Genomic DNA, 22,398 nt, shown 5'->3' on the forward strand with positions numbered 1-22,398 from the left:
CGTCCTGCTGACAACTACACCAACGGCTATGAGGTACCTGTTCAAGCAAATGAAACAGATAAACAGCTGGGAAACATGGAAACTGTGTGAGCCACCGCCAGCTCTGCTGAACTCTAGCAAGCAGGTGGGTTTTATTTGGAAGAAATGCAATTGCAGAGTCCAGGGCAAATGGTATTGAAACCTTCCTGACCTCAGGTTTAGAGTTGTTTTCAACCTGAATACATAATCTTGAAAGTATGGCTCAGGGAGCAACATAATCCCGTGTTCCCATGTAGCACATCACGCGCTAATGTGAGACGCATTTATCACAACAGCTCTGGAGCTCCACAGGCAAATTAACACTGGGCCCTGGCAGCCCCCAGACTGGGCTGTGCATGCAGCTTCTGCCTGCCTTGTGCCATCTCACACACCAGAAAGCCACTCTCATACACAGGTAGGGGCATGAATTTGCTTCCAGCTTTTCCAGAAGCTTTCTGCCCCCAGTACTATCATTCCTGATCTAGAGCCAGGAAAGGCACCTCTGTCCCCTTTCCTGTAGTGAAGGTGCAGTGGTTGCATTGCCCCTGCAAATGTGCTGGCTGCTCATGGGCGCTGCTCACCTGTGCCATGTCAAGAGCCCACATCAGCCAGACCATCTCCCACGACCCTCCCACAGGAACAGCCCACCCAGGGTATGGTGCACAAGAGCCCTGAAAGCCACCAGTGTGTGGCATAGTGGAGCCCCAGGCCAGTAGCTGCTGTGTTGGGACCACCAGATTATTTTCATCAAATGGAGCAAACATCTGTGGGCACTTCAGAGCTCAGCTTCATTTAGTATCCTACAGCTGCTCCCCTCAGCAGTCCTGTCCCCTCTCATGGAAGGTAAACAGCAGGTATTTCTTGTGCTCTGTATAAAAATAAATGTATTTATAAAGCCTGCTTGGCACCAGGTTGTGGGTTTGGAGTTGTTTATCTCCCGTTCTCCCTCCAGCTGCACCAGGTCCCCACAGCTTAACTTTCTAGAGCTGCCAGGTATATTAACCCTGGCCTGTCTTTACTCTCTGAAAAGTAGGCAAGTTATGAAACTAAAGGCACAGTGGGTGTATGGAAAAATCATTACTTCCTCGGGGTCTTTATTTACTGCGCTCTTTATCACTTCCCAAATGTGTGGTGCAGCAGCTGCCGAGCACAGGGACTCACACCAGGGGTACAGCAGTGCTACAGCAACCCAAAACCAGGGTAAGCACTCACCAAAATACCACTAAAACCTAGAGCACTGAACCTCTGTCTTCTTTTCACAGTGCTGTGCTTAGAATGAGAGTGGTACATGCAGATGTTTTAGCTTGGAAGTTGCTTAACACAAGTTTCTGTGGCTGTACCTTTACACCAGACTGGCATCTCTGAGGTGACAGCCTGGTCAAGTGTCTCTTGTTTAGCCCCAGGAGAATCACGTGCCCTGAGGACATGCACGGATCCAAACCCCGTGTCAGCTTGATACTGAGGCCACAGAATGGGATTTAGAAAGCAAAGGAAAAGTATGGACAGGCTGGACCTATTCTCCTGCCCAGGCATGTGCAGAGGATTGTTCTGCTGGAGAGAAGCAGGTGAAAACAGAGAGCACAGGCAGCTAGGGTGAGGGGTAAATGCAGAATGTGCCCATCCTTAAATAGCCTAGAGGATCCTCAATAAGAGATGAAGAAAAATACAGCTATACATCCAGAAACTAATCCCCCTCTAAGCAAGGTGTCCCTGTCCCACCAGCCCTGGCAGGGTGTTCTCTAAATGCAGCTCCCTGAAGGATCTGACTACAGCTGGAGGGTGCAAGGCCAGGCCAGTGGCCTTCTCGGGTATCAGGGCATTTGGCACAAAGACCCACTGGAATACAACCCTAACATTTACCTGACCACAGAGGTGCTGGTTCGCCACTTGTCCCCTGAAAGCATCTTCTACTTTTCAGAAACAGCACCTCAGCCCTTGGACAACCACACCTTCCATCCTTCAGAAATCTCAGACACTGGGCCCAGGAGCCTCCATGCACCTCAAGTGGTACCAACACCAAGCAGTCACAGGGCTGACTGAGGGTCAGGGCCACATCTGCACCCTGCAGCATGGCCAGCTTTGGGAGAGGAAGGGTACAGACCTAAGAAGAGTGCCCCACCAAAGCTACTGCATCCACACAACCCCTGCCTCCCCCTGGGTTCCTGCCATCACCCCCGGCTGGTTCATCTCAGTTCAGCCGTACACCCAAAGCAGCATCACGGTGGTTTGCACAACAAGTGGAACCAAAGCATTCAGCAAAGGGAGCTGAAGCACAGCTGATAAGCAATGCACTTAGCACAGGATATGTGTTAATGTCTCTGGGGAATATGTTTACATGTGATAAACCACCAAGGAAGAACTTGAAGTGTGGTCTCTAAACACAACCAGAGAAACTGTACTTATACTTTACAGATTATTCTGCTATTTAAGAAAGAAGATGAGGTTGGATTTGTTAACCCTCTGCCCTGCACACAGTTGCATATGGACGAAAAAGAGCAATTGCTTTTTGACTCTCCATTAGTTTTATTTTTCTCAGCAGACTGAGCACACAGCCTCACACTGCCAGGCACTGGCTACACCTGCCTGTTTCAGCTCAGTTCTGGCAGCCCTGGTCTGTCACCTGAGTTACTGTTCTCAGCATTCCTCTATGCAATGTTGCATGGTTTGCTATAAATACCAGAGAAACCCTTAAAAGAAGGGTCCTGTTAATCCCAAATGCAAGGTGACACTCAGGACTGCACTGGCACAGTGCCCTGGGCAACAAACATTTGCAAAGCCCAAGGAAAGAACGAAAGGGAGGGAGGGAGGGAGGGAGGGAGGGAGGGAGGGAGGGAGGGAAGGAAGGAAGGAAGGAAGGAAGGAAGGAAGGAAGGAAGGAAGGAAGGAAGGAAGGAAGGAAGGAAGGAAGGAAGGAAGGAAGGAAGGAAGGAAGGAAGGAAGGAAGGAAGGAAGGAAGGAAGGAAGGAAGGAAGGAAGGAAGGAAGGAAGGAAGGAAGGAAGGAAGGAAGGAAGGAAGGAAGGAAGGAAGGAAGGAAGGAAGGAAGGAAGGAAGGAAGGAAGGAAGGAAGGAAGGAAGGAAGGAAGGAAGGAAGGAAGGAAGGAAGGAAGGAAGGAAGGAAGGAAGGAAGGAAGGAAGGAAGGAAGGAAGGAAGGAAGGAAGGAAGGAAGGAATTCGGAAGGAAGGAAGGAAGGAAGGAAGGAAGGAAGGAAGGAAGGAAGGAATTCGGAAGGAAGGAAGGAAGGAAGGAAGGAAGGGAGGAAGGGAGGAAGGGAGGAAGGGAGGGAGGGGAGGGGAGGGGAGGGGAGGGGAGGGGAGGGGAGGGGAGGGGAGGGGAGGGGAGGGGAGGGGAGGGGAGGGGAGGGGAGGGGAGGGGAGGGGAAGAGAAGAGGAGAGGAGAGGAGAGGAGAGGAGAGGAGAGGAGAGGAGAGGAGAGGGGAGGGGAGGGGAGGGGAGGGGAGGGGAGGAGAGAGGAGGGGAGGAGAGAGGGGAGGGGAGGGGAGGGGAGGAGAGAGGAGGGGAGGAGAGAGGAGAAGAGAGAAAAGAGAAATCTCTTGTAGGTCGTTTTTTCTGGGAGGGCTGAAAGTACCAGAGCTGTGCTCCCCCATTGCCAGGCTGGGGCACGTGCGAGTCTCGTACTCTATAATTCAAAAATTAGTCTGTTGATAAAATGAAAGCTTCTTTATTTAGAGCAAGAACAGCTCCAAGTTCCTCAGGCGGTTGCCAAAAACATTCCCTATGGTCCTTTTGCCACTATGTCTAAGCACATCTCAGTCATTAACTAAATCTTCACAGTTCCCCAGGGATGTAGGGACATGCTATTTATTAAAAACACTGGCCTAGCCCTGCAAATACTTCCTCCAGGGATTACTTTGGCACTCAATGCAGAGCTCAGTGAAGGCTAACAAGGCACCACTGCCTCGAGTAAGGCTGAACACTTTAGGCAGAGTTTAAGCAACAAAGCCCAAACCTTTCAAAACTAAACAAATCCTGTTCAGTAACTAACTCTGTGGCTGCATTAAGTTTTGTCCTTTGACACTCCCCTATTATGTTCCCAGGTATGCCATGGTCTGCCCTGCCTCAGCAGCTGGATGCCCTTCTCACACCCAGGTCCTCCCAGGTGCCAAAATGAGATTTCCTCCTGCACTGGAGGATTCAGCCCCATGGTACCCCCACAGCTACCCTGGGATTCCCAGTGGTCTGCCGGATTGGACACTGTGCTGTGACTTTTTGGTGGCAGCACTCCAACCTCAGCGTCTGCTCAGAACACTCTGCAGCATTTTATAATACAGCATAGCGTCAAGTCTGGGAGTTCTTGCCCCAGGGGACATCCCCTGAAGAAGAGAAAGAAAAAAAAGATATAGCTGGGAATATAATGGAAGGATGCTACAGCATCAGTCAGTCTTGTGGGCTGAAGTTAAACATCTTCTTACATCAAATGATACCACAAAAGTCAGATTTTACTCACAACGGTGCCCTGCATAACATCTATGTGCATCCCGTGTACAAGAGAATCCTGAGCAGTTACGTGCTGTGCAAGCAGCCTTATGTGTGTGCCTTATCCTGGGAAGCTGAGCAGGAAGCTGAGCAGCAAACTGTGCCTTTTCTCCCCAGTTTTGAGGAGGGTCTATGTTCCCAAGTCTCATGAGCACCCCTGGCTCCTGGTGTGCAGCAGCTCAGTTTGATGCCCATAGGAGCTGTGACCCAAACCAACACCCTCTCCCCAGGCACATCCACCCTCAGGGCTGTGTCTCACCAAGAGATGCAATGCCACTGCCACTGTACTGTGGTGTAGGGCTGTGAATACACCCTGGGCAAAAACAGCTTCTAAGAGTCAGATAGGCTTCCAAAAATCCCAAAGATTTTCTGATTTTCTTCAGCTGCAGGGCTAGAGGAATTAGGCAGGATAGGAAGACACAACAGAGCTGCATGCCATGGAGACATGTAAAATATGATCTCAAGATTCCTGTCAGTGTTAATGGAAACATTAACATTTTCCTGTCACTGGTGAGGGTCAGCCCATCTGAACTAAAAGACAAGCAGAGAAGAGTGAGTAACCACAAACTTCCCACCAGAGCAGAGCCATCTGTAAACCATCCGGGTTTACACACTGGTCTCCCCTCTGCTGTGGGTTTCTCTGCTCACTGCAATAAACTTGCAGCAAGGAGGAGCATTGCTCCCCATTTTCACCAATTCTTCCTCAAATAACAGCTGAGCCCTAGCCTTCCCACAGCAGCAGATACAAAAACATTTACCATCCAATGCATTTTACAAAATAAACGACACCACCACCACCACTCTGCTCCAGCACCAGTCTCCCACACTGGTTATCAGCCCATTTGCCATCAGGAGTTTGAGCTGCAGATTGCTGAGGTTTAAGACTGCATTAAGTTATTTCTCTGGCACAGGAGCCTGTTAGCAAAACCTGCCTCCCCATTTACCAGGTGTACTCCCACAAAACCTGGCAGCACATCCACTTTACCTGTGTGCCTGTGGAAAGCCATGGTCAGCAGCCCAACGTCACCAGCTGCCCCTCAGGTAATGGAGTTCACAGTCTCTAGGCTGATAAGGAGCTGCCCCATTTGATAACATACATTTAAACGGAGGCTATTAATATGGACAGGACTCCTACCAGATGTCCACTCCCCTCCCTAGAGATCACAACCTTAATCCCCCTTGGAAATTCTTACCATTTTAGGTGATCTGAGGGAGAAGAATAGGATCCTGAGACCTCTAGGTCTCTGCAGGCAACAGTCAAATACCTGCCCAGCTACTCAGCACCCAAATTAGTCCCAAAGGCAGAATGAACTCATGAACTTGACCCCATGCTGGTACTATTTGGCCTTGGCGTTAGAGTGAGATTGTGTCTCGTAACAGTCCTGAGCTAAACTACAGACCCAACATTAATTCTGCTCCCCCATGGCTGAAGGGAAGAGGTGGGTCACAGCCCTGTGGAACTGGAGGGGCTGCAGTCCCAGGAGACAGCAAGGGGCTGTCTTCTGGTTGTAGGGCCTGGGAAGGATGTGGCTGTACCCCTGGGGACTCAGTTGACAGCCCACAGAAGTACCAGCACATACATTCATGGGTGGGTTGGATTTGCTCTCAACATGGAGATCATGCTGAAGTTTTACTTCCAGTAAAACTGCCATTCCTGGTCCTTCCCCAGCTTTTTCCCCTAAGGGAGCTCACAGCATTAACTGTTCAAAGGGTCCTAGTCCCTGAAGAGCAGCACTTAGAAAGATGGGTGTCATGATATGGGGCTTCTCTAGCATCTAGTGTGGCTTTAGAGGGTACTGGCTCATGCCTCTGTCCTCTTTATTCAGGTGTCCACAAAGCTCTCAGGAAGATCCCAGCTCCATGGCTCCAGCCAACCTGTTTCCACCCAAGCCACAGCAGGAGGGGAGGGAGCTCTGGCTCAGGATTCACTCCTGTGGGGACCCCAGGCTGCAGCAGCTCTGCAGCCCCATACTCACTCTGGGTTATGCAACCTCTGCCGGCAACGCTCAGGGCCAGGGGCCAGGGACGCCCAGCTGCTAATTCTGCCTCCCCACTGACGCACTGCACGGCCGTGGGAAAGTCACTGAACCTCCCTGACAGCCACTGGGAAGAGCCAATGTTTATCATTCCTTCCTGGGAGCCCGTTGTGGTGGTGTCTGGCCTATGAAGAGCAACCCTGCTACAGCCAGGAACATATCTGCTTCCTGCTTGCAGAGGTCCCAAGAGCTCCTCAGCCACAAACACATGCACAGTCTCCAGCCTCTGTACTGGGCTTGGTGAACCCCTGAGCCTTCACACCCATCTTAGTCCCCCAGGCAGCACATGCACAAGCTCAGCATCTCACCAGCATCCCGACATCTCCAGGTTTCCAACATGGCCTGGAAAAGGCCACTCTTGACAGCATGCCATTCCAAAAGAGCACAGCATGGATCCACTGGTGTAGCAGATTGAGGCTGGGAAACGTGCTGAAGTACTAATGCACTGAAACACTTTGGCAAGGAAAAACCCAATGTTATTCTGCCCCAGCTCATCTATAAACTCTAGCAAATTGTTTGCATAATTCAGATGGCAACAGAAACCCTAACAACTGGTATTTTCCTGTGCTAATCTTGCTGCATGCAGTGTAATATTTACAGACATGAGTTCATTTTTGGCAATGCACATAGAGTTTGCACCATTAACCATTTTCATTCCTTCCTAGTTCCCTATACAAAGCTCTGGCACCCTCCCACCTGGCAGTCATTTCCTACTTCCCCCAAAATGCCCTGGTATTTCCATTAGAAGCCTTTGCTCCCATCCTGAGCGGTGTCTCTGCACGGTGCTAGTGGCTGCCACGTCCCGACCGGAGGTGGCTGCAATCAGCAGTGGTTTGGCAGCTGCAGAGGGGTGTGGAGAGCAGGGATGGACACTTGGATGTCACAACATTTCATGTGCACAAGTACACGTGTGTTCACAGCACCACAACAGACTCAGGCTGGAGGAGAGAGGAGAGGGAGAAACCTTGCCCAAGAAACAGGAGGAAGACCCAGACCTGCAGATGCCTATGGAGTTCCCTGGCACAACTCACTCTGCAAAGCCCCTGCTGATCCCCCACAGTAGACTTTAATAAAAAGGCCATTTTTAAAAAATTTGTGGCCTCCTGGTCCCCAGCAGAAATGGGCTGGGGAACAGCCTTGCTGCTGCTCTTGGTTTCTTGCCTGGTTTTAGCCGGATGACTTTGGCCAATTCCCATTTCCTTCCCAAGCCCCTCTTCATCCATAAAAGCCCAGATGATTAAACACAGCAGTGGTGCAGGTGTAGCACAAGTGACAAGGAGGGACATCAACGCCCTGTGAAATGTGTCAGGGAGCAGACACCTCCAGGAAAGAGAGGGTGCCCCAGAATGGAGCTGTGCCAGCCCTGCCTGAACCCTTGTCTGTGCACCACGCACCCACAGGCCCCAGAGGGAACAGTGCTACAAATACACCAGTGAGTGCACAGCAGGGCATAGCAGGCTTGGGATGTCATATTTTTAACATTAAACCTATCCTGTAGGTTTTCCAGGGAGCTGCCCTGGACACACTGATCCCACCCAACAGGCCTGACTGCAGAGCAGCATGGCTGGGGCATAGTGTCATCCACTCGGATAAATAAATGATTCACGTTGTGATTTCCAGAGTATTTTCTTGCCCTAAGAATCCTGCCAGAAAAGGTCCGGGTCTCTCAGCTTGCTCGCACATCCTGCTGTCACTCAACAGGCAGAAACTCCTAAAGAGACCTGTTCTAACCCAGGCATTGATGAACTATTAGTCACCATCATCAAAGAAAGCAGCAGTAAATACCAGCAGCAGAGCACCTGTGCACCTCTTAAAGTAATGCTGTGCCTCCTGCTTCCATACATGCTGTTGGCAATGCACAGTGCACCTGCACAGAAGAGCACACTGCCATTCACCAGGCTCCCCATAAAATGACAATCCCACATTTCTCCCTACCCTTCCTGAGGGCAGATCCATTTAAAAAAAAAAATTATTTTAAATGTCTCAGGTTGCATGCGTCCTCCCACAGCAGAGCACTCCTGCCCAACAGATCTCAGTTACAAACTTCCTTGGCTCTTCCTAGGCAGAAACAAAACATTTTTTTTTAAATGCTTCTTTGTTTTAATATAAAGACAAAGTTTGCAGGAAGACAACCAATAAGAGCTTTGGGTTTGAGAGGAGAGAGGACACAGATACAGCTCTCTTGAAGGAAAAGCTCTTTGCAGCTGTGGCAGATCTGTCAGGGAGACATAAGAGGCAGCAGTCCCCAATGCCACAGAAATGCTGGCAGGTCTGGCACCAGGACTGACACTGGGGGCTAATCCAGCACTCCAAGCACTCACTATCCAACATGCTTCCTGCTCCCAGCACTGGCAGAAGGCACTGCAGAGCAGTGCTTGCAGGTTATCTTGAGAGGACTGCCAGGGGATGATGGCCCCTAGTCCCCCCAGCCAAAGACCCTGCATAACATGATCACACCTGAACCAGAACGGGGATTTTCCACCTAAGTCCTTTCAAAGCTGGACAGTTTCTCTTTGCAGTATCCCAAAAATGCCCCAGAAGTCTCAAATCCAGCTTCGTGTACAAGGATGTGCCTCTGCACTCCTGAAGCATCCCACAGACACTCACAGGAACACAAGGCAGAGGCAGCCAGGATGTACCCACCTCCAGAGCAAAACCAGCAAGGACATCACTGCAGTGACAGGGGAATGAACACATTGGGCACCAGGGGAGCCCCTGCTGTTCTCAGGGAACCAGCTCAGAGGGGACAGTAGAGAAGGAAAGCAGCAAGACGTGGCAAAGGCACAATTCCTCCATGCTGAACTCCAGCTCGCAGCTGGGTCAGAGTGGTATGCTGAGCCTTTCAGTGCCAAGGGAAGCTTTCTGGATCAGCTGTGGAGGTAAGGGTAGAGGAACTGGGAATAGATTTATGAGGAAGCAGATGCAGGGCAGGCAACCTTCAGGAGCTCAGATACAGTGTGAGTAGAAACAAAAGGCGGAAAAGAAGGCAGGATAAAAAGAGACAAAATTAAGGGATAAGGCTGTAGTAATAGACAGGAAGGAATGGTCAAGAGATAACAGAGCTGGAAATAAAGGCACCTGAAAAAAAGCAAAACCAGGAAGAGATATAAACCAAGTTTTTCCCCATCTGCCTCCATCCACAGGCTGGACTGTTTCCAGGATTATTCCCATGGCAGCTCCAAATTTATTGCCCTGCTGCCATCTGCTCTGTGGCTCCCCTCCACACACGCTCCCTACTGGCACTTCTTCCCATCACCTGTTGCTGACATGGCAGACCTCTCGCTGCTGCTGAGAGCCAAATGACACTGAGGCCTGGGGGGAGCGTCTGCACATAAATCAGGAGCTGCTTTGTAGTCCCAAAGCTTTCTTCAGCTCCTGTTCCCTGTCCTGGCTATGGTGGTGTGGTGGGATGCAGGCAACAAACAGCCCCATGGCAGCAGCCCCAGGATCCAGAGAGGACAGGGGAGAGGAGAGGCTGCAGCAGGTGCTAGGTGATGCTGGCTTTGAATCAACTTCACAAGAAAGTCCATTTCCTCCTATCCCTGCTTCTCATTCATGCATTACAAATAAGATGCCAAGACTGTATGTCCCAGCAGCAAGGATGTTGAGTGCCTGCTGTAGTCCCAGCAGTTAGAGTGAGACCTTCAATGCAATCTCAAAAAAGGACAGCCCCAAAAGACTGAAGATTTTTTAAAAATCTCTTGCAAAGTCCTTAAATGCACTTGTTTAAATATGAGCCGTGTTTCTCTTCCCACCTCTGTCTCCCATGTCCTTCCACTGTGAGTGTGCAGGCAGTGGACTGGGAGGCTCAGCAGGCTGCCCACAGCTCCCTTCATGAACTGCAAGATAAAAACCACAGGTCTGAACATACTAATGAATATCAGATAACCCTAAGAGGAGACAAAGACTTCCTCTGCTCCTCTTGGGGGAAAGATCCACTTGTGCTGCCAAGATTGATTCAGATGCCTCATAAGAGCACCAAGCCCATAACTCAGCTAAAAATCTTCAGTTACTGCATTTACCTCTTCCTCCCCAGCAGCCCTATAACTGGGTAACACACAGAACCACTTAGCATTGCTATGGTGCCTCTCAGTCACTTCCACCAGGTGATGTCGAAGCCATGGGGAAGCTTGGGAGGAGACATGGGGCCAACCAGCTGCACCACAACTCAGTTATTCCCTAGTTTATTACCCCAAAGCCTCACACTTAGGACAGTGGGGCTCCTTAGGGCCATCTTGGTCAACTTCAGATCTTTCTTTGTTCAAGTTTAGTTGCACTCATGTGCAGGAGGAATGACCAGTGGAGCCAGATGAGAGGCAAATATTTGCCAGTCACAGCTTTCCCCTCATGGCTTAGCCCTGGCTTCAGAGCTGAGAAAAGTAACTCAAGTCCATGTCAAATAAATACCACAGTCATCCAGCCAGGCAGCATGGCAGTCTTTCCCAGCACAGATGAGGTGTGAGGAACAGGCACAGCAATCTAATCCTGCCATACCCACACAATAAATGCTCATGTCAGGGCTTTACCAAGCAGTGAGTGAGCCACCACTGAAATAATATTTCACGGTGTCCATCAGGCTCTCTGCACTTCTAATAGCTCCCAATTCCTTCTTGTGGGCACAGCAGCTGGCTGGGCAATGCTCTGCCCCAGTGACGTTAAACAGCTCACTGTGGAGCACAGGGAAGGAAGTTCAGCTACTAGTTTGCTCTACTGCTCAAAAGCTGGGTCATTCCTTGGAAATCTACCCACTAGGAGTGAGAAATTAGCAATTACCCAGACATCAGCTACAACACACACTCTCTCCAGCATCTCCTGACACCCTCCTGTGTTCATTAACAGGACCTGGCAACAAGGAAGACTCACAAGGTGGGTGCTGCACGCTCTGCCCAAGCTCTTCCTCCAGAGGCTGGGAATGCTTTCCATGTGATGTTTTCTAGCAAAATACCATGTTCCCAGGAAGCTGCTGGGCAGATGGTTGTGCAGACTTCCATCCTCTTCCCACACAGGGCAGCAGGCAAGCCAAATCTTCACACCAGCAGTGCTCTGTGGCATCAAGGAGCATTGGTGTTTCCCCGTAGAGATCTTGATTTTCAGGGGAGGAGAAGAAATGGCTGTTTGTGGATGGACTGTGATCCTGGCAACATATCTCCAGAAATTCAGCATGTGAGAGACACTGAGGATAGAAAACTTCAGCTCAGGTGGTCAGAGAAGGGCAAAGCAAAACCTCTCAGAAAGGGCTGCCTGGCTAAGGGTGAAGACAGGCCACCTCTTTGATGAGGACGTGCCTTTCCAAGCATTGGCATGCCGGTTGGGAAGACTCCCTGGCATCCAGTACACCATCAAAGTACTTCCCGAACTTGGCACAGGCCACAAGGCCATGCCCTCAGAACTGATTTAGAGCTCACAGAGCCAGCCCTGGCACACGATTTTAGCAGGAGAAGCAGCCCAATACCCTGGGCAGGACGAGTCGCCTCGAGCAAGATTAACATTTGGCTGTCTGCATCCTCAGTTGTCAGCCAGAGCTGGTGGCTGAAAAGACCAAATCACCCTTGTTATGTGGCCATTTTAAAAATAACTTTTCCCAGAGCCCCACAGTGCATAACCCTGTGTCAGTCTCAGCTCCAAGAGCTGAAGGGTATCAGCTTGCAGGGCTAATGGGTATTTTTGGGCACTCTGACTAATTGTCAGGACATATGCTGAGCATTCTTTACAAGGAAAAACAAAGATGCAAAGTCTCCTCCAGTGAGGCCTAAGGGGTTGGATTAGTCACAAAAGTTATTTTCATAAACCTCTGCTTTAGGAAGGTTTGATTTAACTTCCAGCTTCAGATAAGTGCAGTTTAAAAATGGAAGAAGAGGTCAACTTCCTTGCACCCCAACACTCACCATGAAGGCTGGGCCAGGCTGGGCCGCATTGCACCAACAAGGGCAAGAGAAGTGGAAACTCTTCACCTTGGAGTGGCTTCAGATTCACAAGTGCTTCTTTGCCACCACATAGAGTATTTTGCCAGTTGTCTCCCTCTTCCTCCCTCCACTCTTGGGAGCAAGAGCTCCCAGCTCAGAGGCTCCAGAGCCTTGATGTCCTGCAGCCCTGTGTGAAGTGCTCCTTGAAGGCCACATCCTTAGAGAGGAACAGAGATCAGCCAGTTCTTGCAAGTTTATTTACCACTGAAAAAATTTTATTCTAAAAGCAACCTGTTTTGAGTGGATTTTCTTGTTGCAGTTCCTTGCTTCTTCTCCTCCAAAGGACATCTTTCACCAACATGAGCACCTCAGCAACACTTCACTCACATGCCAGTTTAAGCCAGCACTCATCCAGTTCACTTTCTCTACACTTACTAAGACAGCAAATAAAGAACCCACGTGCAAAACCTCCACAACACCCTGGGACACCCAAGCCAGAGCAGCCCATGTTTCCCCACCACTTTGCTCTCCCTTTCATCCCAGAAGCTCTTTCATACACTTTAAGCCCCTCTGCTGTCTCAGCCCATGCTGTTGGCCTACAGAATTTTTCTTTCTCCTTTCTCTGGTGCATATCAAACCTTGCTCTTCTCATTCAGCAGACACACTGCACCAGAAGCACACACATCTCAAGATGACAAGAGCTCTCCAAAGTCTCCAACAGTGCTCTCTGTACATTTTCCCCCGAGCTGCAGAGCAATTTCCACTGAGGATAAGTGTTGTCAATTCAATTTCTAATAACTGCATTAAAATGTATGAGCCATTTCTCTGGAGTCAGGGATAATATTTTCAAAGTGCCTGTGTGATTCAGGAATGTAAATCTCATTTTTCATAAAGTGATAAGGATCCTGAGTCTCTGTGGAAATATGTCAGATCAGAGCTGGGCAAGGACTACACAGGAAAACATTCCCAGTGGGGTTGGGTAGAAAACAGCTTCAAATGTTAAAAAAAGGAACAAATATCTTTAAATCTTTCATCAGGGTTAGTTTTCAATTTCAGCCAAAACCAGAGAGTCCCAGCCCAGAATGGTTTTCAGAGCCCTGCCCTGGTTTGTGGTATCCCAGCTGAGTGTCATCCACAGGACAGAGGCTGTTTTGGAGAGGGAAGCCGGGGAATTCTTCACCCCCAACATACTCCCGCTCTAGTTTTTTGGTAACCTAGCAAAATTTGAGTTCCCTTAGTGTCTTGGAAATGTTAAGATCAGTAGACTAATATTTGGCAAGAGACAGTTCAGGCCAAAAGAGGGCGGGGAGGTGAGGTTACTGACACTGCTAAATTTCATCCCCCTCCTCCACAAGGCCAGGGCATTCTGAGCCAAAGGAAGATCTCTCCCATGCTCCTCCAAGGGTCTCAGAGCAGCTCTGCATGTTACAGCATTTCTATCAGTGCTGACTCTTGGAGCAATGGCAAGTTCTGTGTGTGGATACATTCATTAAACACAAACTTGAGAATAAGAAAAGTGAGATACTTAGAAGAGTGTTTGATTTTAAACACAGAAATAAGCCAACTGGAGTTGGTAGAAGCACTTGAGTGTTTGATTAAGCCATCCCCTGCTCTGGGGCTGGATTCAGGCCCAGAAAATTATTTTGTTTTCTTTTTCAAGCAGCAGAGAGACAATAAATTCAGGGACAACGAGCAACACAGTCTGCAAAGAGATACAATCTCTTTGCAATACAATATCTTCTCAATACAATCACTGCAAGCTCTGCAACTACTGCCCACATCCAGCTATTAGAGGATGGGCTCCATGAGACAGAAAAGCAGTGCTAATTGCACACAAATGCTAGAGAAAGCTGTCAAAAAGCTAAACCAGATGTGAAACAGCAATTTTCTTTCTTTTAAAACCAGGTTGTGCAACCACATTGCATGAGAGCCCACAAGCACCGTGTCCCTCTGGGAATACTGCAGGACAATGGGGAAAGGGTGAGGTTTCTAAGTAGTCATTGAGGGCTTTTCCTGCACCTGCAAGGACTCTGCTGTCCCTTTGCTAAAGTTATACCCCTTGAGACAAATTCTCAACCGTGCTAGAAAGAACCCTGGTAGGAAGCCTTGCCTGCTTTGTGCCAGTGCTGAGCAAGGTTAGGCTTGGTCCTGGATCTACAAAGCACAGCAGTGGGTTTAGTCACCCAGAGACAGCTTTAAGGGAAACACACCTTGATACCAAGAACGTGAAACACTGGGGGACGACACAGGAAAGACCTGCAGGGATGCCTGTCCTGCTCCCAAACATTAACACCCAGTGCTGCACCCCACAGGAAAGAGATGACACAAAGGAACATCAGACACCACGTGTAAACAATTCACATTAGACCAGCAGTGTCTCATCTCCAAAGAGCTGCTGAAAACAGAAGGTAAAATGCTTTAATGTCATTTGTAGGTTTTAAAGCTTTTTAGCACCCTGCCCAGCTCAGTTACGGGCAGTATGGGGTCACAGTGGCTGGGGCACAGGGCTGTGCTACGCAGCAGGATCACATGGACTCAACCCCAGCCGCTGGAACAGCCCAGGCGCACCAGAGCACTGCCCACCTTGCCGCTATAAAAGGTGAACTCACATCTGCCTCACCCAGATCTCACTCAGCTGTATGTCCTCACATGAAAATCACCTTCTTTCAAATGCCAACTGCTCCAAGAACCAGAAAGGCTTTCCTGAAGCCTTTTCCTGAAGCTGATGGCTGAATGCACAGGTGGCACCGAGAGCTGCCCGTGATTCTGAGGGACGTGGTTATGTCACCAAAGCATTTCCCACATGGCTCCAGAAAGGAGCTGGAAAAAATCCACCCACAGTCCTGGAAGGGACTTGCAAGAACACACAATTTTACAGATCTCTCCATGATTGTAAAATTATAATAAAAGACTTCCAAAATACCCCTGCTGAAACCAATCTCTTTTTATAGACACAACCTTCATCCCTTGCTTCAAAAAGCTATGAAGTTAATCCAAAAAAAGGATTGTGTGTTTGCATCACGTGAGTAGGTTCACAGATCACTTTTCAGGGCTCAGCTTTTGTTTGCATTTGTGCTGTTGATAACTGTTCCCTGTTTTCACTCACTAGCAACTATGTCTTAAAAGATATGCTGAAATCCATCAGTGGGCCTCTGGTAAGGGGCTCATGCATTGCTTCATCGAGACAGCTGCCAGGTGATGTTCTCTTGTATTTCTACATAACTTCATGAATTTGGTAATTCAGCAATGGGGAGCAAAACCCAAGTAGACATCACTGCCACAACTTTGTCAGCCTCTCCCCTGCAGTACTGTGGTGCAGAGGTTCAGGCAGTACTTCCTCCTACAGACAGACCTTTTCAGCTAAAAGTTGTAATTCAGAAAATGCAAGTTCATTGAATGAAGTGTATCTGGAAACATCTATGTCTTAGCAGAGAAAGGTGCAGGGTGCTACAGGAGCCCTGCCTAGGCTGCCAAGAGACTGAGTGCATCACAGCCTCCTTATCCTGCCTTTCTCAGGCACAGCTGGCACCCCACAAGAGCCCACTCCAACCCCAACTCCATCAACCTAGAAAAGATAGCTTGCAGCAGCTGCTCCCACAGTGCCCACTGTGCCCTGGCAGGAGGTGACTCCAAAAGTCCAGTCTTGACCTACTTAAACTGGGGACACTTCAGGGTAAAATAACGCCAGAGTCCAAATTTTCAAGCTCCTGCTCCAGCCGGGTATGTTGCAGAGGAGGGTGAGGTTTTTCCAAGCTCCTGCTCCAGCACCTGGAGCAGCAGCAGGGAGAGGCTCTGCCTCTCAGTACTCCTGTCTAATCAGGTGCTTAGAACCAACCCTTATTTACAAGTCAAGCATCTCAGTTTTCCCTACAATCCTTTCACAGGGAGAAGTTTCCAGGATAGGGGAGATGGCAGAGAAGGCCGCCTTTGCAGCATCTTAACCACCCCCTGGGCTCTCAAGCCCACAGTCTCACGAGGAATGTCATTGCCACACTTCCAGGAATTGTAAAAGCCCTGTCTCAGCAGCCAGCTTCACCCAACATCCCCTGCACAATCTCATTTACAAGGCAAAAGCTGTTTGGCAAAACAGCTCACACAGCATCCAAATGTCGGTGGAGCAGACAGGATTCCTGGCGCTGGCTCGCTTTTCATCCGGCTGCTCCAGCTCAGGCACCGATGCTGCTCCAAGGATGAGCTCATCGCTATTTCAGGTTGAATTTGCACTTGGCAATCTCCCTGGTAACCAAAACAAGATACTCCTTGGTTTATAAGAGATTTACTGGCTGTTTGGTTCAGTGTCTAGTGGAGCACACAGAGACTTCCCCGCATTACAGCACCACCACAGGCTGGAGGAAGAGCTGGAGGTGCTCACAGCAGTGCTCCGGAGATGGGCAGTGTTAGCACTGCAGGGCGAAGGGAAAGCTGCCTTAGGGCTCACCCCAGCGACATGGGACTGAGGAAAGGAGGTGTGAGGCATGGCTTTCACTCACACACACCACAGGTGATCCTTTATGGCAGCCCCCTGCCACCCCAAACAAGTGTTACATCCTGTCCAGCACATCAGAGTAACCCCAGAAATGCTGTTTGCAGTCCTCTCCAGCCAAAAATCTGCAAATCTTTCCCCAAACAGGAATGGTGTGTCCCCCACCCACTGCAAGAAACCCATCCCACCACAGGAACAGAACCACAGTTGAAGTTTCCACCTTTGACTATCAATCATTATGGAGATAATGGCATAGGAGAGAGGGGAATATTATAGCAAGGGGTGGATGACGTGTTCTAGCATCCACCAAAGCAAATCCAGACAGAATTTAACAGATTTGCATCCCCACCGGGTGCCCTTGTGCTGCTGTGAAGTGAACGTGGGCTGCTCTCCAACCCTGATACTATACTGTCATCCTGGCCATTTCCAGACGCAGCACTGAAATATGTTATACATCAAGTGGCATTCACCTGGCAGGCTGTCCCATGGGGAAGCATGACTGGCTTTCAATGGGCAGAGCAAAGGTAGACAGGAAACTGTATTTGCATGTGTTGAGTGAAAAACACAGCTCTGTGTATTTTTAAAGTGAGATGAGACCAGAGAGAGAGAGAGACAAATCCTTGCACCCTGGGCTGTTTATTACTGCCTCTCCACAGTACTGTCAGGAGCAAGATCACATCAGGACAATGCTTAGAGATCACCAGGGAATTTCTAAGTGGAAGCAAAGCCACTCAATCTCCAGATTACTCTCTCCAATTACCCAATCCAGATGAGGACCTGTGTTCTGGAGGTGCTGTCTGTGTCTGCATTCCCTCAAACCACTGACTGCCCTGTGGTTAATGCTGCACCAGGCACCTGGAATGCTCTCAGGATCCTGACACTGCCTCCATGGGCTCTTCAACTGAATAGGTATCAGTCAGAAACTCATCAAACATCCACTGGATGAGGTAAGTCAAACTAGAAAAATCTCTCTAGCACACAGCAAGAGCATTGTGAGTGCACACAGCTGTCCCAAGGCACCAGTTTCCTGGGATGCTGCAGCCCTGTGGATGACACACCTACCAGGAATTTTAAAGAGCTCTTTGCTGTCTCAGTGCAATGAGAAGAGGCACAAAATGGCAATTCTGTGCCAAGAAGCACAGAATGAAGTGGAAAAGGCTCAAGAGTCCTAAAACCAGACCATAAGACAGAAGCTGGAAAGGGAGGCAGGCAGTGCCTCAGAAGTGGCTAATTCCAAACCTTTGCTCCAGTGTTTATTATAGAAAAGAACAGATAAGAAAGGCTGATGGTAACAACTGCCAGGGGCAGTCAGTCCCAAGGTAAACAAACAGCAAATGCCTTGGGAGCAGCCTGCCAAGTCCAGATGGTTCTCACATCTTGGGGCATTTCTTTAAAAGAAAGGGTACTATTTTCTCCCACCCAACATCCTCCCAGGGTTGGGGGGGGGGGGGCTGTATTTAGGGTAGTGTCATAGTTAAGGGGATCTTTGGTCAGAGACCACTGGAAGCACATGAAAACTGAATATTCCCAAATGAAGGCTCTGAGGAAGAGCTGGGAGCCAACTCCGTGCAGGAAAGTCAACTAACAAGCAGTGTGGGCTGGACCAGCCATGGCTTTAGTGTGATGAACCATTTCTATTTTTCTTAGCACAAGAAAGGCACGCCCAGCACTCTGGTTCATATGAGAGAGTTTTGGAGGATTGAGGGGATTTTTTGCTCTGTCCAAGCAAAACAGCAAGAGCAATTCTTGCTCTGCCAGAAGCTCTGAACTCCTCTGCAGCTGGGAGCTGGTGTAACACAAGAATCCTCACACTCTGGGACAGCTGCTGCAGTGCTAAAGGGATCTTGAAGCAAAATAGGTGGATTATAGATCCCTGTACCAACTGTGCCTCCCTGCAGGAGTCCCTTGGCATATGGAGCACACGTGATTTCTTGTGAACAGGGGTCTCTTAAACACGTCATTTCAGCAGACAGACACCACGGGGGCCAGCCAATATTTGATTTGAAGCTCCCTCATATGTCAAAGCAGATCACAAATGCAGCCATATCCCACCACTTTCAATCCCTCACAGTCCATGACTGTTGGCTGCCAGCTCACACCACAGACAGCTCTGCTGAGCAGCAGGAGGAGGGATGCATCCCAAATGACACCAATCACTGGGGTCACCTCAAGAAACAGAAAAAAGATGAGGTACATGTGTGGAACAAGTGGGTCTTCTGAAAACATCAGTCCAAAATCAAGAAGCTTTGAATTTCTTATTTACAAAAATAATGCAACTCTGTAACAGCATCCAAACCAAAATTGTAACTCTGCCTGAAAGTTTCTGACACTGAACCATGCCATAAATCAAATCCCTCCTGATGGGACAGAATTTTCTAAAAGTCCTTGCAAGGAGTTTCAAAGATAAACCGAGACTTTTCCTGGAGTTTCAGTGCTGCCGGATAGTTGTTTATTAAGTCTTATCAGAGGAACAGAGCCACTAGCGTGACCCAGGTACAGCATAGAGCACAGAAAGCAGGAGTGAAGTCTCTAATTATCAAGATTTACACAGCCTTTTAAAGATAATTTAACCAACGTACATTATTTTCACTTTCCTACCAATTATTCAGTAACACGGGCAGGAACTGCGGAATTCTCTATCCAATAATCCCAAATTACTTTTACTGCAGAACATGGAGTAGTAGAAGAAGGAGAAGAAGGTTTAGAGAACAACAACCATCCTCCATTTTGATATTTTTTACTCTTATCTATTTACTACAAAGAGAAGTCCAAAACCTCTAAATTTTTCACCCTGTGACAATCTTACATAGTAGTCTATCACCTAATTCACACCACTATATTTTCTAGTTCTTGTCTGATCGTTGGTAATTTTTTCCAAGGTTGGAGGTTAAAACAGTGTTGTTCAGGGGGGTAAGAGCCCTTAAAAACAGGCAGGGAAATATTCTTGGCACTCTGGGTTCCTACAGTTTCCAGTCAGGCACACAGCAAAATAGCTGCCCTTCCACCCTGGACTGCAGCTCCATCACTGCTGGGAACCCTGCCCTAGCTCTCCAACTTCTTCCAGGGAACTCTAGTCCAGCCTATTTTGAAAAAAGTGCTTCCAACCCTGTCTATCCCATTACAGCATAGCTATAATGCAATCCTTGCCCTACTTTGATTTTCTCCAAAGCCTTAAACGTAATTTTAGCCCTGTCTTGCCATAGGACACAAACCCCATTTCCCATCTATTCTGATGGAGATGAAAAAGCTGGAGAAGCAGAAGAGTATCCATCCATCCATCCATCCCTTTGTTCCACAGAAAATGCCATGCTCTCTTGCTGTGAGAGTAGGAAGCTGCTCTGGCAGCATTCTTGGCACTACAAGTGCCTGAATCACTCTGGAGGTATCAAGGACCAGCTCCTGCCTCAGGGTGTGTTGCAGGGAGGGGTGAGCACTGGCCTGTCAAGGGTTTTTCTGTGGCTTTCCAACAGCATCTTGGAGCAGAGCAAAGCCTTTGCAGGAAATACTCTGAGCAGCAAGATGAACCATTTCTGGTAGGAGAGTTTTGCCTACAGGCCTGGGGAGAGAAAAGCTCATCACACACCAGCCTCGGCCTCTTGGCTCCAATTCATTCCTACAGAAGCCACCTGGGGTGATATTCCCAGAGCTGGCTCTGGGCTGCTCATTTACAGAAAGTCCCAGTTAAAGCCCATCAGGGAGAGGAACATGCTGGGCTATATCCTGTCTCTGAACCCCAGGGAAGCCCCAGTCCTTTGGTCCTACACCCAGCCAAGTGGCTGCAAACAGGGTTTTTACTGGACTGAAGAATAAAAGAACTGAAGAATATATGGCACAGTCCTTCCAAAACCACACTGCAGAAGTGGAAGCATGGATTTATCTAAATGGCATTTAATTCTTTAGTCCCAGTGTCTCAAGAGCCATCTGCTTAAAACTCCTCTCCAGAGTATCTAAATGAAATATGAGTTTTCTTTCTTCCTCCCACACTCCCTCTGCCAAAATCAGACATGAAACGACTGATCTCAGACATTTCTTGTTACTTTCCCTGTCTGCATTTCTATAACAGAGAAATGAAATAAAAGGAGATCCCAACGAATCAAGCTGTAGTATTTTGACTTACAATGCATTTTGATTTTTATGAAATCGCAGGTCAGTTCTGGAAAGGTTTATTGCATAGACATGATTTCCACTACCATTTCAAGCAAAAGTGAGTCCACCCTGCTCAAGGTATAGAATTGAACCTGAAATCTCAGCTTTTCTACCTTTGCTCTCCTACCAGCAGGGCGCAAGGTGACAGTGGCTGGGGACCATGAGGGTGACAGGCAGGCATTGACTGCTTGGCTCAGCCCTCCACACATCTGCATCTCTGTGTGACCCTTGCGGAAGCCTGGCACCAGAGCCTGCCCATAGCTCTACAGGGAGCTGTTCTGATTTAGGAACAATCAAAACCAGTCAAAAGCATGAGCAAACTTTGCACATCACTGTTGGTGTGGCTTATCTTCTTGAATTTAATGCCCCTGGGACTTCAGGGCCAAGCGAACCACAAAAAGGGAAGTGGTAAACACAGGCTTGTGTGATCCTTGTCTCACCAGCAAAGATCAGAGGAATTTTCCACCTAAATCCCCCAATGCATCCACTGGATGCTGAGTAAACATAATTCACACAGGCTACTGCTGAGGGGACAGTATCATTCCTGGCTCACATCTGCCTCTCTGCTCCACTTTGTGAGACCTCACCTGCAGAGCTGCATCCAGCCCTGGGGTCCCAGCACAGGAAGGACACGGTGGAGCTGTTGGAGCGAGTCCAGAGGAGACAATGATGATGTGCTCTGAGGGATGGAGTATCTCTCCTATGGAGACAGGCTGAGAGGGCTGGAATTGTTCAGCCTGAGGAAAAGAAGGCTCCAGGAAGACCTTACACCAATATTGTATTTCAATACTTCAGGGGGGCTCACAAGAAAGATGGGAACAAACTTTTTATCAGGGCCTGCTGCAACAGGACAAGGGGCAAAGGTTTTAAACTGAAACACATTAGATTTAGACTATATACAAGGAAGGAGATTTTTACACTGACAAAACCAGTAAAACACTGGCACAGGTTGCCCAGAGAGGTGGTAGATGCCCCATCCCTGGAAGTGTTCACAGTCAGGTTCGACAGGGCTCTGAGCAAGCTGGTCTAGTTGAAGATGTCCCTGTGGACTAAATGACCTCTAAAGGTCCCTTCCAACCAAACTATTCTGTGATACTTAAGGAAGTAAGTTACTTCTTGGGGGCAAGGAGGTCAGTTCCTTAAACTTTTTGTTACATCCTAGTGCAATGGGTGTGGGCTGCAAGTCATATTCATGTGATAAGGATTTAGATTACAGAAGAAGTGCATCCTACAGCATCACTCCCCTATCCATGGACATGAACAGGGACCTGACCAGGCTCCCACCAGCTGCTTAGTACCATATGTCTGGATTTTCCA

The 22,398-nt window shown here is 48.7% G+C and overlaps 1 protein-coding gene across 5 annotated transcripts in view; it reads right to left on the reverse strand.

Annotated features, from left to right (window-relative positions):
* The window catches only part of FHL1 (four and a half LIM domains 1), a 34,099-nt gene that overhangs the window by 6,496 nt on the left and 5,205 nt on the right, over positions 1–22,398 (reverse strand). Inside the window, exon 1 of one of the 5 annotated variants that reach the window (XM_069015145.1) lies at positions 6,858–6,954. The exons of 3 other annotated variants lie outside the window; for them this stretch is intronic. In XM_069015145.1, the coding sequence (XP_068871246.1) occupies positions 6,858–6,888 (31 nt within the window). In that variant the 5' untranslated portion in view covers positions 6,889–6,954. Of the gene's footprint in view, positions 1–5,498; positions 5,606–6,857; positions 6,955–22,398 lie in introns of those variants that run through there. One more of the 5 variants, XM_069015146.1, reaches the window with a different exon arrangement.

Source organism: Aphelocoma coerulescens, chromosome 4A (assembly GCF_041296385.1).
Source record: "Aphelocoma coerulescens isolate FSJ_1873_10779 chromosome 4A, UR_Acoe_1.0, whole genome shotgun sequence".
NCBI lineage: Eukaryota > Metazoa > Chordata > Aves > Passeriformes > Corvidae > Aphelocoma > Aphelocoma coerulescens.